This window comes from Melopsittacus undulatus, chromosome 6 (assembly GCF_012275295.1).
Source record: "Melopsittacus undulatus isolate bMelUnd1 chromosome 6, bMelUnd1.mat.Z, whole genome shotgun sequence".
Taxonomy (NCBI): Eukaryota; Metazoa; Chordata; class Aves; order Psittaciformes; family Psittaculidae; genus Melopsittacus; species Melopsittacus undulatus.
Window position 1 is genome coordinate 81,535,829 of NC_047532.1, and position 15,128 is coordinate 81,550,956.

At 39.3% G+C, this 15,128-nt stretch overlaps 1 protein-coding gene across 1 annotated transcript in view; it reads left to right on the forward strand.

Moving 5' to 3' along the window:
* Nucleotides 1-8,007, forward strand: part of SMARCA1 (SNF2 related chromatin remodeling ATPase 1) — a 35,702-nt gene extending 27,695 nt beyond the window's left edge. Inside the window, exons 23-24 of the mRNA XM_013128839.3 lie at nucleotides 3,093-3,203; nucleotides 3,877-8,007. Coding sequence (XP_012984293.1) covers nucleotides 3,093-3,203; nucleotides 3,877-3,948 — 183 coding nt within the window. The 3' untranslated portion in view covers nucleotides 3,949-8,007. The remainder of the gene's footprint in view (nucleotides 1-3,092; nucleotides 3,204-3,876) is intronic.
* Nucleotides 8,008-15,128: the final 7,121 nt, after the last annotated feature.

Consider the following 15,128-nt stretch of genomic DNA (forward strand, 5'->3'; position numbering starts at 1 on the left):
CAATGTGCATTTAATTTTAAATGTATTATATTGTCATGATACATATGGTTTCACAGTTTGTAACTACCAACCTCTGATGCATTTTATGTATTCAAATATCCTGACATTTGTGGAAGTATTAATTTCTGTGGGTCCATTTTTGCATCAGTTTGGTATTTTTATGCAGAAATGTGCTGGAAACTTGCTTGGTATCAAGAATGATGAACTAAGTATAAACACGAATCTTTATAAAGGCATAAATAGTAAATTCAGTGAAAGTGGGTAAAAATTCTTAGAATACCGAAATTCATGTTTTCAGTCAAACTGATACAAAACAAGGGAGAAATAGCAGAATAATTCCGAAAAGACCAGGCTCTCTGGGAAAACTTTGTTATACTAACCACTAGATGTCTCTTCAGTTCCATATAACTAGTTAATTTATCTTCCATCTTGTTTCTCTTTCTTCTCCTTCTGAATATTTCTCTTCAGAAAACAGGAATTCTGTTTCATTATTTTATTCCCAAACCACATGGTTTACCCAAAATGTAAGTTCTCAGAGAGATTGGTCATGTTTTTAATTTTTTAACCAGGCCTAGAGGTTTGCATTTTTAAGTTTAGTCATTATTGTTCTTTTATTTCTGGCCTTGCAGGAAGAATGCAAAGTATCCTGGCAGTAGTGAATCATGTATCTGTTTTCTGAAGTCATAAATTATGCACATCCTCATTTTGCTTTCTGCATACCTTACCCAGAGTAAGACAAATGACTCCTTTGTAAATACAGGTATATACAGGCCTGTTGACAGAGCTTAGGACTACTTTCACTCCCAGGTCAGCATCTCTGCCTTCAGTCATGCAGAAGGTGATGGTTCAGTGCTCCCATCTTATTTATTGCAATACTAGTCTTTATAGCTATGAAGGGTGAGCAAAGTACATTTTATCTCTTTCCATCCTAAAGAGAAAAGTAGCAGGCCCCAGTAAATAAAATCTCATCTCTAAAGGTGCCAAGCATTTTAAACTCTTCAGTCTATTTTTATAGTAATAAAATGAAATGGATCAGTCCATATTGAAATTTCAGTAGCTTGGTGCGAGGTTTATCATGCAGATTCTTTCTGATGGTAAGTGTAGAAGAAACCTGTGTGCATGTCACATCTTACTGTCAACTGCTTCTGTGATTCTCCAGAGAAAAATTGTTTTTGAGTCCATCCTCTATCCACGGCAGATGTTCTGGAGTACTCCATCTGGATTGTCTAACCATGAACCTGTACACTTTAATAAATGTATGTATTTATGCAAGTATTTTTCCCCAGGAAGGAGGATGATTTTTCTTAATGCCTTAGGCAAATGAATCAAGGTTATTTCTTAGTCCTTTCTGATTAATTGCTTGTCTTGAATTTAACACAAACCAGTTTCTCATATTGTAGAAAGGTTATAGCTGATTGTTATTATGGAACAGCTTATCATCAGTCTTCACCTACAGCTCCTGAGTCTTCGAATGCAATGTACACAAATTTAAGTGAAGTGCTTCTGACATACAGACAATCCTCTCTCTACTACGTCTACTTACCATCTCTTCAACTACAGACTGTAGGGGCTGGGGTTAGAGGTTCTCATTTGTTTGGGGATTCAGTGTGTGTTGGGATGGCTTGCACTGAAAAATTTCCTCAGACTTGTTGCCTTTTTATCTGAAAACTGTTGTGTGGGTGGAATTTGAAGGATCTTCTTGTTGGCTGAAGTATTTTAGCTCCAGCAGGACTGTCACCTTCCAGGGCAGAACCATAGCACGCTAATTGTTATGATCGAACCTGTATGGCGGGTGAGCGTAGGGTTACTTTTGCATGCATGTAGTAGGAATGACTCCTTATAATACTTTGCAAAATGGTACATATCAGACTGCAATGTTTCCAGTAGGGAGTTGTAAAGAAAAATGCCCTGAAGAAATTTGGTTTTCATGGTAGGAAATACTTATGCAGTGGCAGGATTCTCTCTGTCCATTCTGAATTGCAGAGATTTTATCCAAGGCTATGGAGCAGGTGAGTCTGTGGAAACCACAGAACTTCAGGAATGGGGTTATTAAGCTTGAGGGTATTAATGTCTCAAAGATGAGTCATATGCTTGACTGTTTCATAACATTCAGGATCAAGAAAGTCTGCAGACTGCACCATTATCCATCATGTTACATGATGGTTGAAGCAATATACAGGTTACAGATGCTGAGAAAATGGGGAGTAAGTCCTGAGCAGAAAAGGTCACCTGTTCACTTCATTGCAAATGGACCAGTTGCAGGTTAAGATTTATGCTATTAGATAATTCTAGGATAGCCTGTTGTTCAAATATTGCTCAATTGAATTTAATAGAGATAAAGCATATTTTTCCACTTTTTTTGTGTGAGAAGAAAGCTTCCTGCTTTGAGTTGCAAAGAAACCCCATGGAATTATTGTTCTCAATGTACATAGAACATACAGAAATATTTTCTAATGTATGAATGACCTTTTGACATTTAATCAATTTCAGGTGGCTTGGAAGTGCTAAAAGCATTTAGGGCCTTTTACCTTTTGGGTGCTGTTTGACTTAAGAGTACAACAGTGAATTCATAATTGAAGACCAGCTATGTTTTTAGAGCTCTGCAGTGTCTTATCACAAGAAACAAGTCTGTGTGCTGCAGAAAAATATTGCTTTAAAATGGATTAATTTTTCTTTAGGAAAAATTCCCCTTTGTTTCTGCTTTAAAGATGTACTCAGAGACCTCTTTTACTAGAATCTGGCATAGCATGCTGGCAGGCTATAATTTGCTTTGTCTAAACAAGATGAAAGATCTTAGGGTATCAGTTTGGAAGATACTGGCAATCCTGAAAGCTTCCTGCCAGGAATTTGAATATTGTAGTAAATATCTCTCCCTGTTTATAGAGAAGGTTGCGCTAAGGTAAAGAGAGATGAACAATAACTAAGCTAATCTTACTAGTATATAAATATTAAAAGTGTTTGGAAAACATAAATATGATGGAATTGAAGATTTTTTGAAGATATTTATGTAAATGAGATAATTTGTAATGTAATTTATAATGTAATATAATCTATAATTTATTTAGAGAATTTGATGTTTTCTGTTTCCTTAGGAGTTCCAGAGACGCTGCAATACTCTTATATCATTGATAGAAAAAGAAAACATGGAAATTGAGGAAAAAGAAAGAGCTGAAAAGAAGAAGAGAGGAGCAAAAGTTACAGCAGTATGTTTAACAGTACTTTACTTCTAGTGGGGTGAAGTTCAATTCTTTTGTTAGAAAAGGAAAAAGATAATTGTTGCCACTTATTTTTCAGTATAAACCATTAAACTGAAATATTTGTCTATTCACAGCTCTCCTAGTTTTTAATGTACGTAATTCTCAATTCATAGTATTTGGGGGCTTTTTTGCTCTCTCCCCCCCCCCCCCTCTTTTATTTAAGTAGCAGAGGAATACTCTTAAAGAAAGCATAGCATTTTGCCCTCTTTCTACCTACATATTACATCATATGTTTAATTTAATCTGATCATTATTCTTCCCCCATATAGTAGTTCCTGGAAAAAGAAAGAAGTGCTTTTATTTTAAAGAGTTGTAATCTTTAGAACAGAATTGTGTATAGTCAAGGTCCTGATCTTGTAATCCAATTCATGGTATGTGTGGTACCTGTACCATTGAGACCGTGTAGTGATTTCAAAAAGGTAGAAGGGGAAGTGGAATTACGTGTCTAAAGCTGAGATTTTTTGTTTGCCCTTCCATTACATCCTACCAAGCTGAATTGAAATATGTAGTACGTTGGAGTCACTCATCTTCTTTTTGAATCGTGATGTCAAATTATTTGTCTTTTTTATAATGCCACCATTTCATTGACTTTATAAGTTTTCCCTTCTCCATTTTTTAGTCACAGAAGAGAAAAGCAGATTTGGCTACTGAAAACTCTGGAAAAAAAGATGCCAAGAAAGTGAAGTCATGAACCTGAAAATTTGAATGCTGAATATAAAACTGCCACATTCTTCTCTCCATCTACAAGTATTAATTGCCAAGTTCTTTGTAATCATGGTACTCCCCCAAATCCCCCCGTTTACTTTTGCAAAATTTGTACCCTTTACAATGTCTTTCTTTACCTAAAATGTGTAGCTTTATATCTTATGCATTCCAGTATTTTTGTGTACTGTATTTTGTGAGTTTCATGTCTTTGGCAAAATTCACTCAGTCCTTGTTTTTCTGAAGCTTGTGCTGAGGTTTTAGCTTTTATATGTTTTATATGCTGCTGCTTTGAAAGAAAACCTAGATTCTATAGCTGTATTATTGTTGTTTCATATTTTAAATTTATATGGCTGTTGGAAAATAAACTGACTTATTTGAAGAGAAATATACTTCACCTTTGTTCTCCCTCCCCTCTTTCCCTGTTTTGCATAGCTACATTTAGAATGAATGTTAAGGTTTGTATAATTGTGCCTTCATCATTGATCAGATTATTTTCAGAGGAGTACTTGGGATCAGGAGCATGACAGAACAAAAAAATCTAATTAGACTGACGTCCTTGTTTGCTGTCAGCATTAAATTGACATTTTTCTCTCAAGTGTTCAGAAGAAAAGCCAGCAAATACTTGGGTTTTTTTTCTTCTTTGTCAGTGGTTTCTGCTGGGCTCATACGTGCCGAAATACAGGGTGAGGTGCTTTTCAGAATGACCTCTAGATGAGAACCTTCCTATGCATAAAGAACAGAAGTAGTCAACTAGCAACTTCTTTTTTAAGTAACAAAAGAAATAAGCCATCTTCTGGTTGGTAGGCTGCTCAGCTGTGCTGGCTTGTGCTAAAAGATCTTTGTTGCTCTAATTATCTCTGCTAACTTTCTGCTCTTACCTTTAATTCACCATGTCAGTCGGAAGCAATGGGGATATGTTATGGTGTGCTCCTTTTTAGTATTTCTGTTTTAATGAAGGGATGAAAGTGTTGGATGTATGACTTCTTGACTTTGCAAGAGGCAAAGAATGGCCTTTATTAAGCAGGTTTATAGTTTCTGCTCACCTTGGAGTCTCTGCCTTTCCCAGATCAGCAGAACAGTGACTGTGACATCTAATGTTTTACTTTAATCTTCCGTCTCTGATCTGGTGTCTAGTATGGACCTTGCTACAGTGAGACATGCCCTCATAATGTCAAGTCTAGATTAATGCAGTGTGCTTTACATGGTACTTCCCTTGAAGACTAATTGTAAATTTCCTCTAGTAGAGTTTGCTTCCTTCTGTGGTTTGAGTTGTTTTGAGATGGGAAAAAAAACTTCTTTAAACTCTTAGTATTATGCTTTTCATTTGCTACATTCTTCTGTATTTGTAAAATGCAGAACTTACTGTTAAGTTCTTGAATCTTAGGACAGAGTTCTGCCCATATCCTTTTATGTCACTTAAAATATATTGGAATGTCTTTTGAAGTTTTATGGGATTAATCTCTGTAAGCTTGATAAGTAATTCCCAGCCTTTCTGGGTAGTCTGTGTTAAAGATTTGTGGCAAATGGGTATGATAAGTTGGTTGAGCATTTTGAAAGATGAATAATTTCAATTTGTATTTTGGAATGGAGCTTTTGTTTAGGGACCAAGTTATTAATTATTTCACTGTGCTTTAATTTGGAAGTCTTGTAGCATAGAAAAGGGTGTTCATCTGTTGAGATTCATCTGATGAGAGCTTCATCTAATAATGATGGGGCTTAACTTTCAGACAGAAGGTTAGTGATGGGTGTCAATGCATACTTTTAAATGAGTATGCAACCCAGATGGGATAGGTCTGCTCAGAAAAGAAGGCTGACTTTTCAAATAGAATTTTTGACATCCTCTTTTATCTTTGGGAGATGGACGTACCATCTAATTATGGGTTGGGAAGAGGCTGTGCAGCTACGTACATATATAATCACAAATCCCTGGGACATTGCTATTAATAGAGAGAGGAAGATACCTTATTTATATTTGTGTTTTGCCTCCTATGTCATTCAGTAAGTTTCTAACCTGGAATCATAAAAACAAGAAGAGGTGGGAAATAAAGGCTGGAATAGACAGTTGAATTTTTACTGAATTATATGGGTAGGTCTAGACCCTATTCTGTTGCTCCTATTTAGTATCAGGTGAATATTTTAATGTTTAAGTCTTGAAATAAGTGTATTCTGGTTTTGTTTATTGTAGATTAGCTTTGTTTGACTTGCATGTTTTTGTGTATCCAGTTTGTGTTGTAAGTGTATGAGAAGTCTTAAAATGGTAATATCTCAATATGTTCTTTTATGCCGATTTCTTGGTTTGAGTTACCACCTGAGTTAATGTTCACTCTTCTCCTCATTCAATGACATGATATACTAGCTATATAGCAAAAGATCATGCAATTGTTCTTCCAGATATTATCCTCTTGATCAGACAGCTTCTCTGAAGAATGATAGATGCTCCCAGGAACTATCTGTTATCTCTTCGAGTCTGTAGTTCCTAGTTAAACTGAATGTGCTGTTGAACAACAGTCCTTGAGAGCACTTGTACACTATATACTAGTTCCTCAGCATATTGAGTCTTCCCATCCATCATGTCCCACAGTGATAACTAAAGAAAATTGCTAACAGCTGCTGGTCAGGATTAAAGTAAAATGGATCTTTCTTTTCCTTTTTCATTCTCCTGGTTGCAGATACACACACAGTATGTGCCTAGCAGTATCTAAACGATATGCTGCTGCGACTCAGAGTTAGATGGACTGAGGTAAAGGAGTCTTCCTACTTTTAACTAATACGTTCTTAGATGAGGAATAGTTTTTGTAAGACATTTGTAAGCACTGAATGGAATGTGATGCAAAACTTCTGGGAAGTCGGGGCCTTCAGGCAATTTGAGAGTTGCCAAAAACATTACATGACATAAAACATTGAAAAGAAGTAATTTTTTTTCCTTTGAGTAGGTAACTAAAACTGGATGGTGTTAACATGAGGCTTGAAGAAATGAAAAGTAATCTAGCACCTCTCACACATCAGGCAGTGCACTTTCCATCCTGGGAGAGGTCACAACAGTTGTGTTCTTCCTCTTTTCACGTATTCATCACTTTCAAATAATCAGTCTTTTGAGTTATGTTAGTGATGACAGAGTCACACAGCTGACAATCTTCATTATATTTAATTTCAATTTATTATAAGAACATAGAGAAGGAATGAAGCTTTCTCCCTGCTGGTTAGCATTAGACCATCTATAGATACTGTTTGCACAAGTAGCATTACTATACTAAAATATTAAGTAAGAATTTTCTCTTGTAGATTAGCATTGCTTGTTTGATTTAGTGCTAATGCTGGTTAAGGTTTAAAAACAATCCAGCTTTCACTCTTTGAGATCATAAGCAAGAGGTGCAGTGTGGGGAAATTAATCAGAAGCTTTCTAAATGCCTGATGGAAGTAAGTTACGTTACGCAGTTCCTGCTGTGCACTGCTGTGATGCAGGGGGCTCTCTGTGCATATCTCTTCCCCAGGTTCAGTGGCAGGATTAAGTACTTCCAGTGATCAAATATTAATGCCGAAGCTAAAAAGTGTGGGCCTTACAGGTTGAAAAAGCATATGGAATTTTGCAGTCAGCAGCAGTGTGTGTGAATGTAAAATGTTGGGGTTGGTGCAGATGTTGGCACTTGTGATGCTGGAAGGGATTGATCACTGACTCTGGTTCTGATCTGGTTAAGGTAGCTTGACGGTTGTTACTTTTTACTTATGTTTATGTAGTCCATGTACTTAGCTTCAAGCATGTATGTAAATGCTTTGGTGGGTCACAGTTACAGTTACAATGTTTGATATGTTCTCTTTCTGAAAGAGTTAGTTGAACTTGGTTTGCATATTTTTAAGTGTAATGTACTCTTTAAATGCATTTGCATGATACCCATCCTTTCATAAGAGCCTTAATAGGAGTAATATTTGCTGCCTCAAAGGTATATCTACATTGTGTGCTGTTGAAAAATAACTTCTGAACTTTTTCAAATTGAGATTTGTTTCTTAAGCTGTACATACATAACAATAAAACTTAATACAAACCTGACGTCTTCTGGTAATGATACTTCTGGTACAGATGGGCACATTGCCTTGGATACCGTTCACAATAGTGTGGTTTTGTTTTGTTGCTGTTGTACCTCAAATAACCTTCAGGCTGTGGTAGCTGAACCTAAAGGGAGGGTGTGTGGCACTTCCACATCTGCTTTCAAGCTTCATTTCCTGTCATCTGAAACGTTATTAATGGCCGTATTTTTGTGACAGCCTCACTTGTATTATCTCTTAGTGTGGTATGGTACAATGTATGTTGATCCTGTATTAAAGTGTATTACTGGTATTGTGTTATCCCATACCTCTGGTATGTTACTCAAATAAAATACTCTAGAGTTTAAGTCTAGGAGACACAAAATGGTAGGGACCAGGAATTTTGTCACTGCAGCTGCTGATCCTTAGTAGATGTGCTGGGTGTTCTGCTTGGAGAGGTGCACACCCTAAAGGAATGCTCAGTTTTCCACTTCTTGTCTCACGATGAGCACCTATAAAAAGATGGCATGTTGCTCCAGAACACCAGTTTATCCTGGCATTGACTGGTAGCAATTCCACTTCATAGTGGATTTGATGCCAACTCTTCCGGAGAGGATGCCCTGTTCAAACATTGGAACATTTGAGGAGAACAGTAGTTGTGTCTGCAGAGCAAATCAGTAGCTGTGGAATTAGGTGTTGTCAGGTTCTCACCGTATGCATTTTGGGAAGGTCAGGCTACGGACACCTTTTTCAGGGAACAGACCTTTTTATTTCTACATAGCAGTTTCTCACCAGAAGAAAACAGTCTGAAAAGTCAATTTATCTTCTCATTTGTTCATTAGGTGCACACAGCTGAAGGCCACAAAGTCCTAAATTCCACTGGGCAGTTTGGGAAATGGCATTCATTATGTGTCTTCCTTCTTAGGCTTAACAGGTGAATATTCTTCAGGAGACCATAGGGAGGGTTTGGAGTCCAGTAAGGCTTCTGTTAGTTCTCTCCTTAGAGCTGTTTCTGTCACACTTTAAGACAGCATTCTGAATTTCTAGATAACCTTGATTATCAGGGCTTAGGTTTTTTGTGGGCTTTGTGTGGTTTTGGTTGGTTTGTTTCATTGGTTTTATTTGTTTTCCCTTTTGCTATTTCTGCTTAGGAAAAGGTAAGAAGTGCATTGAATACTGAGTGTTTCAAATCACTGAAACAACCCTGAGGTTGATAACCCTTAGATTGATGAAATTTGTAGTTGAGATCTTGTGAAGACCCATGCCAGTGACCAAGCCCCATGCAGCTGCTTGCTCACTGCTCCCTCTGCTACCTTACTACTCCCTGGTAGTGGGATGAGGGATAGAACTGGAAGGGTAAAAGTGAGGAAATCGCTGGGTTGTGATAAAGGCAGTTTATTAAAGGCTGGATGAGGCTGGTGGTGTGGCAGTGATGAGGTGCTCTCTGCAGGGCCTTATGTTTTCATCCCAATGGGGCTGCAGCACAGTTGTCTCCTCAGGGTTCACCAGTCCTCACCAAAGTACCTGCAGAACTCTTGTCTGCTGGCTGCTGACCACGTGACGGATGACTTGAGCAGGTCTTCCTGTCTAAAAATTGCACTATATTCAACTTTAAAGGCCTCTAGCAAAGTTCTAAATGAAGCTATGAGCTGATGTGGTGCTCGGGGCAATAGGCTGAGAGCTCAGAGCCAGCCTCTGAGCGCTGTGCTGCCTATGTTTATGTGCATTTGACTTCTGCTTGAAGGAAGCCTCTGCACCACCCAAAGTGGTGTCACTTTGTGCCATGGGGTTTTGCTTCAGTGACTTCCTATTCAAACTGTGCTTCTGGGATTTAAACTAACAACTGCTACCCCTGCAGAACGTAATGTTTGAGCGTTACTTTATGCCTCCTGTAGGTACACACCTGAAATGATTCCAGTGATTTACATTACAAAGTGATTTTGGTACATGCTGGAATTCACCTTTCCATGATTCACACTTGCTTGGTGCACATGTGGAAGAGGTACAAGAAGTTTCTCTTGCTTCACCATCAGCCCTGGAGGCTCAATGTTTCCCTTCCATATTCAAACCCCAGTTTAATCGTAGCTTCCTGCGATGCTCATTGCTAATGAACCGCTCTGTGCGCAGCATTGGATTATTCTGTGGGACCCAAGATTTTCTGTTGGAAACAAGGAAAATCGATTTCAACAAATTCAGTTGTTGCCATCTTATTAGGTTACGGTCCTGGATGTAAATTAATGTTTTGAATTTATGTCACCGATCAATAGGTGCAATTATTGATTTGGGATGTATGAGGTAAAAAGTAAAATAAATTAGCTTTTGTCTTTGTTCTTATAACATGAAAACATGTCAAAGTTTATTGAGCTGCAGGTTGCTTTGTAGGGAACCTGAGGCAGAATCAGAGCTGCAGTAACAATGCTAGTCTATTCATTTATTGGATGCTAATGGGATGTTCTTAAAATGCTGACTTAGAACCCTGGGGTGTAAGGGTTTGGGGTCTGACCCCAGGTCCTCATGCCCATTCCATCTGTGGGACTGGTGAACAATGGGAAGTCCTCATGTGCAGTACTTTTGATTGTGGCTTTGTGCCTTTTGTGTGAATGTACTCAGTTACAGATGCTGGTAGAGTCAAGACCATGCTGTGCTGATTCAGCATTTCAGCCAATTCCAGGCTCTTGCTCACCTCATAGACAAAGATACCTCGACTTGATGTTGGCTGAAGATGACTGTTTCTTCAACCCCTTATAATGCTATAACTGTGAGACTAAGCAAGTCAAGGAATGATGGAGACTGCTTGAGGTAAGCCATTGACCTTGCTCCAAAGTGCAGATACCTTTCTACAGATGGTGATGGAGAGCAACCAGCTGCCCATCAGAGGTACCAGTGTGTCCTTACCATCACCTGGGGCACCTACCAGTTGGAGGGAATGCCCCTCATATATGATTAGGGAGCATGGCTATTTCTCTCCATGGATCCTTACAAATAGTGGCTTGATGGTTAAGAAATCAGCTAAAACCACTGAAAACTGGAATGTGGTTGTGTAATCTTTTTTTCTGACATTAAAAACACCAAGTCCTGTGTGCTGTGGCAAAGCTTGTTTTCTTTCTGGTACTCAGTGTTTCCTTTAGATAACAGAGCTCATTTGAATTGCAAAGACAGTTATAATGGTTTTATGAGGAGACTGAATCTCCGGCAGGAGGTGGAACACAGACATCAATTCGGTTGTTGTAAGCTGGTTTATGGTGTTCTGGGCTGATTTCAGGGTCTGGACTGATTCCTTGACTGTATCTCAGCCCCAAAAGCTAAACAAGTCCTCTGTGCTGCAAGCACTGTTTCTTTACTGGACATACTCTGTTTGTGTGTGTTGAACGCAGGATTTTGTACTCTGGGTACCACTCTACCTCAACAGCTTTCTTGCTGTCAAAAGCAGAATGTTAATAAAACTAAGCTGAGTTTGTCAAGGGGCTTCACAGGTGTTCCCAGGATGCCTTTGTTTTGCATATTCATATAGCTCAGGCTACGCAAAGAAGCTGATGTTTATTCCTGTGTAGCTCTTTGATATGTGTGTTTTGCAGAATCTCCTCTCCTAACCACAGAGATTGGATTACTGCAGCCCCCAGCACAAACCTGTGGCTTTCTAATTTCAGGCAGTAGCTGCTTATGTTCCTAGTTATGGGCAGTCGGATTTCTGGTTGAATTCTCTGTGCTGTGCCAAAAGCAGGTATCACCCTGCTCCTCAGCAGTAACGCTTCTGGTTGTCACTTCTGGTTGACTTCATCAGGATGAACTAAAAAGCAGTGGTTTGGAATTAACCCCCCAAGAGCCCCTGGGGAGGTCCTTGCCAACAGATCTTTAGTGTCAGTGGTGGTTGCATGCATCCTCCTGCTGCCATAAATACTCTTGCCTGACCCAAGAGCATTCAGCAGAGCTCCACAGTGAACCACGACTTAATTTAGCTTTCAAATGTGATGACACAGTCCAGCCTACTTTGTGTTCACTGCTGATGGACTTGTACGGAAGGTCCCTCAAAGTACAGGCAGATGTCAACAGTAGATTGAAGTTTCTGTTCTTTCCAATAGCTTCTTTGATCAAAATTAGCAGAATTTCTCTGGTGGTGGCTGTAGGGAATTGAGCTTGATGTGCCTAGATATTATCTCAAGAGTCATATGGAGCTGATGAGTTCTTTTTCCAAGGTCTTTTGTGCACCTGAGTTGAATAAACCCACATCAAAACAACAGAGGATGTCTGTGTTTACGTGTGATAGACTTGTGCAGTCATGGCAATGGGAAGAAACTTGTCAAGACTGGAGCAGTGTAATTGCTACCTGTTGGAGTGCTTGCAAAGCCCCTGCTTGTGCCTGCAGGATTTGTGTGGTCTTTATGCCCAGCTAGGGCTGGAGAACAGCAGTGTGGTCCTTTGATTGGCAGTGCAGGTCTGGGAACTGGGACACTGTCATGCACTTCTAGCTCTCCTCTGTGCTACCAACAAGCTCCTTCCTTTGCAGACTCTCTGCTCTTTCCCCTGCTCAGGTCTGTTTATGCTGTGTGTTTCCTTCAGGGCTAGGATGGGGATTTATCTCTGTGCTATGGTAGTGCTAAGCGAAGTGGGCTACAATCTTGGCTAAGGTCTCTAGGTGCTGCTGTAATATTAATAAAGAGTCTTGTAATAAGATTCAGTGTTTACAGTTCTTTCCAATTCCTGTCTGTTCTGAGCAGTTCACAGTAGCAGGGCTTTAGCTACATATAAAATAAGTAATTGATTTCCTTCCTATTGAATAAATGACATGCTGGTGGAATGATTAATGAATAAGAAATCAGGAGTGTCACTGGCACACAAGTGGGAATCATCATTCCCTTAACAGATTTTTTCTCTAGTTGGATTTAACTTTCCACTGGGAGTCACATTTTCACTAATTTAACACCACCACCCCATAAATAACTCATCACTTTCCTATAAATTTCAGATAAAGAAACCTGCATTGAAGTAGTGAGAAGTGACACTTGTAGAAGAAACACCGCTGCAAATAATGGGAAAATTGCAGATGTATTTTATACCTCTTCTGAAAATCAAAAGGTCTCATAAATAGAGTCTGTAAAAGTGTCTGTAGAAGAGTTAACATAACTGTACAAGCAATAAGCCTGACCTTTCAGTGTAATTTATTTTAGATTTGCTCAATCCTTTTTTATTAAAACTAGCACATCTGAAGCAGAATTAAATCCTATTATAGCGGCTCTGTGATTGTATCAATTTTTCTCTGCCATGGCACACTTTATTAAAAATTACTTTGTTTCATATTGGCTAACACAATCAGGGGAGTAAATGAGGTTTTGTGGTCTTTGGTGAAGAAAGAAGCATGTGGTTTCTATCCTTGATAGCAGTGTAAATTACTATGAGGCACAGCTGAGTTTCAGCACTATGGAAACCAGTCCAGGTATTTCCTCTCCGGTGGTAAGAAATAGGTCCCTGTCCTGTCCCAGTGCTTGCACTGGTCTACAGACTGGGTTACACAGGGACAGCTGCATCACACGTGTGTACCTTACTGTTAGCAACAATATTCCTATAAACTGGATGCCAAATCCTTAGAGAGGCTGTTTATATCAGATGGGGAGCCTTGAAATGACAAATAGTGTTTTCAGTTCCGTATTGCAGATTCATCATACATCTCAACTGCACAAAAACAAAGGTGTGCTCACATCAGGCTAAAATAGCACAGGGGCTATTAAATCTTGATTACTCAGCTTGAGGTCATTCATATAGGCTGGAACTTAAGCCTATTACTCAAAATTGAGGTAAACTAACTTTTCACTAGCCATGCAGGAGTTAAAAGCAGTGCATACATCTATAATGTCTTAGATTCATTAGTGTCCCTGTTACTATGAAGTTGGGATTGATGAGAAGATTTGCTTTTGGTCTGGCCACATCGATACCTGTACCAGCATTAGTGCTGGCTGAGCTCTGATACAGAGCAGACAGTGTGGTGGTGAGGCTTAGCCCACTGAACAGGCATTTTCCTGGTCTGCTGGGCTTGATTTAGTGTGTCATCAAGAATTATGGACTCTCTTCACTATAAATTCTGGGATAATAAAACAATTATTCTAAAGAAAGAAATTGCAGTGCTATGTAGCTTTTCTGTGGCTGGAAAATACATGCAGTTAATGAAGAGAGAAAGAGCCTGAGTGTATTTGGACTTAAAGGGAGTCACATAAAGCTAAATGCAGCTCTGATGCACTTGGCATAAGGTGGGGCACAGACATGGTGTAATTGAGGATTCCTAGCTGTGTGTTTTATAAGGCTTTGTGTCTGCTATGGCTGTTCGGAGGTGCTTCAGCTTCCAGAACCAGCGAGCAGTCAGTTATGGATACGTACAAGAGGGATCAGCTCTGCTCTTTACACTCATAGTAGGTCTGCAGGTCTGTTTTGCACCTATCCTGAGCATGATACTTCTGAGACACAGGCAGTGTTGTTACTCCTTTTGGTAGCTAAAGAAATTGAGGTTTTAAGGGTTTATATCCATTCCAATGGGAAATGGATGGTAGGTGTTCTGTAGTGCTACATTGAACCTCCTGCTGGCAGCCCAGAAGCTCTCCAAAGCTCTTGCTCTCTCTCTGGCTCTTTACTCAGGCTCATCTGATGCTATTTCTAGATATGTTGGGCTGTCTTCATCTTTTGCACTGTCCTATTTTCCAATGCGGAATCATCAGTGGAGCCTTCTGTTGAGTTCTGTTCCTACTCCCTGAACTGACTTGGAATCACCTTTGCATTGAACAAGGATGTGTGCCCAGACACATCCCCTGCTGTGTTTCATCAGTCTCTTGTCTCTTAGTGGAGCCTGTTTTTCATGCTGACAGTTGGTGTTTGCTTTAGGAGCCAGTAGTTATTGAAGTCCTGGTGTATTTGCTGCCCTTGTGTGCATTTTACCTGGCTGGTTTACCCCTCAATTTCTTGCAGTGCAGAGCTAAGTTGTATTGCAAGAAGGGGGTTTAGATGGAGCCAAGTAGTTTTGCAGGTTTAAAGCCTGTCCATGTGCTTTGTAACTGACCAAGATCTACAGTGCTTTGAGGATGTAATGCTTCTATTTAATGGGCTGTTTACAGCTTCAGCACCAGGCTCAGTAGCCTTGCTGAGCATATTTTTATGCTTATGACA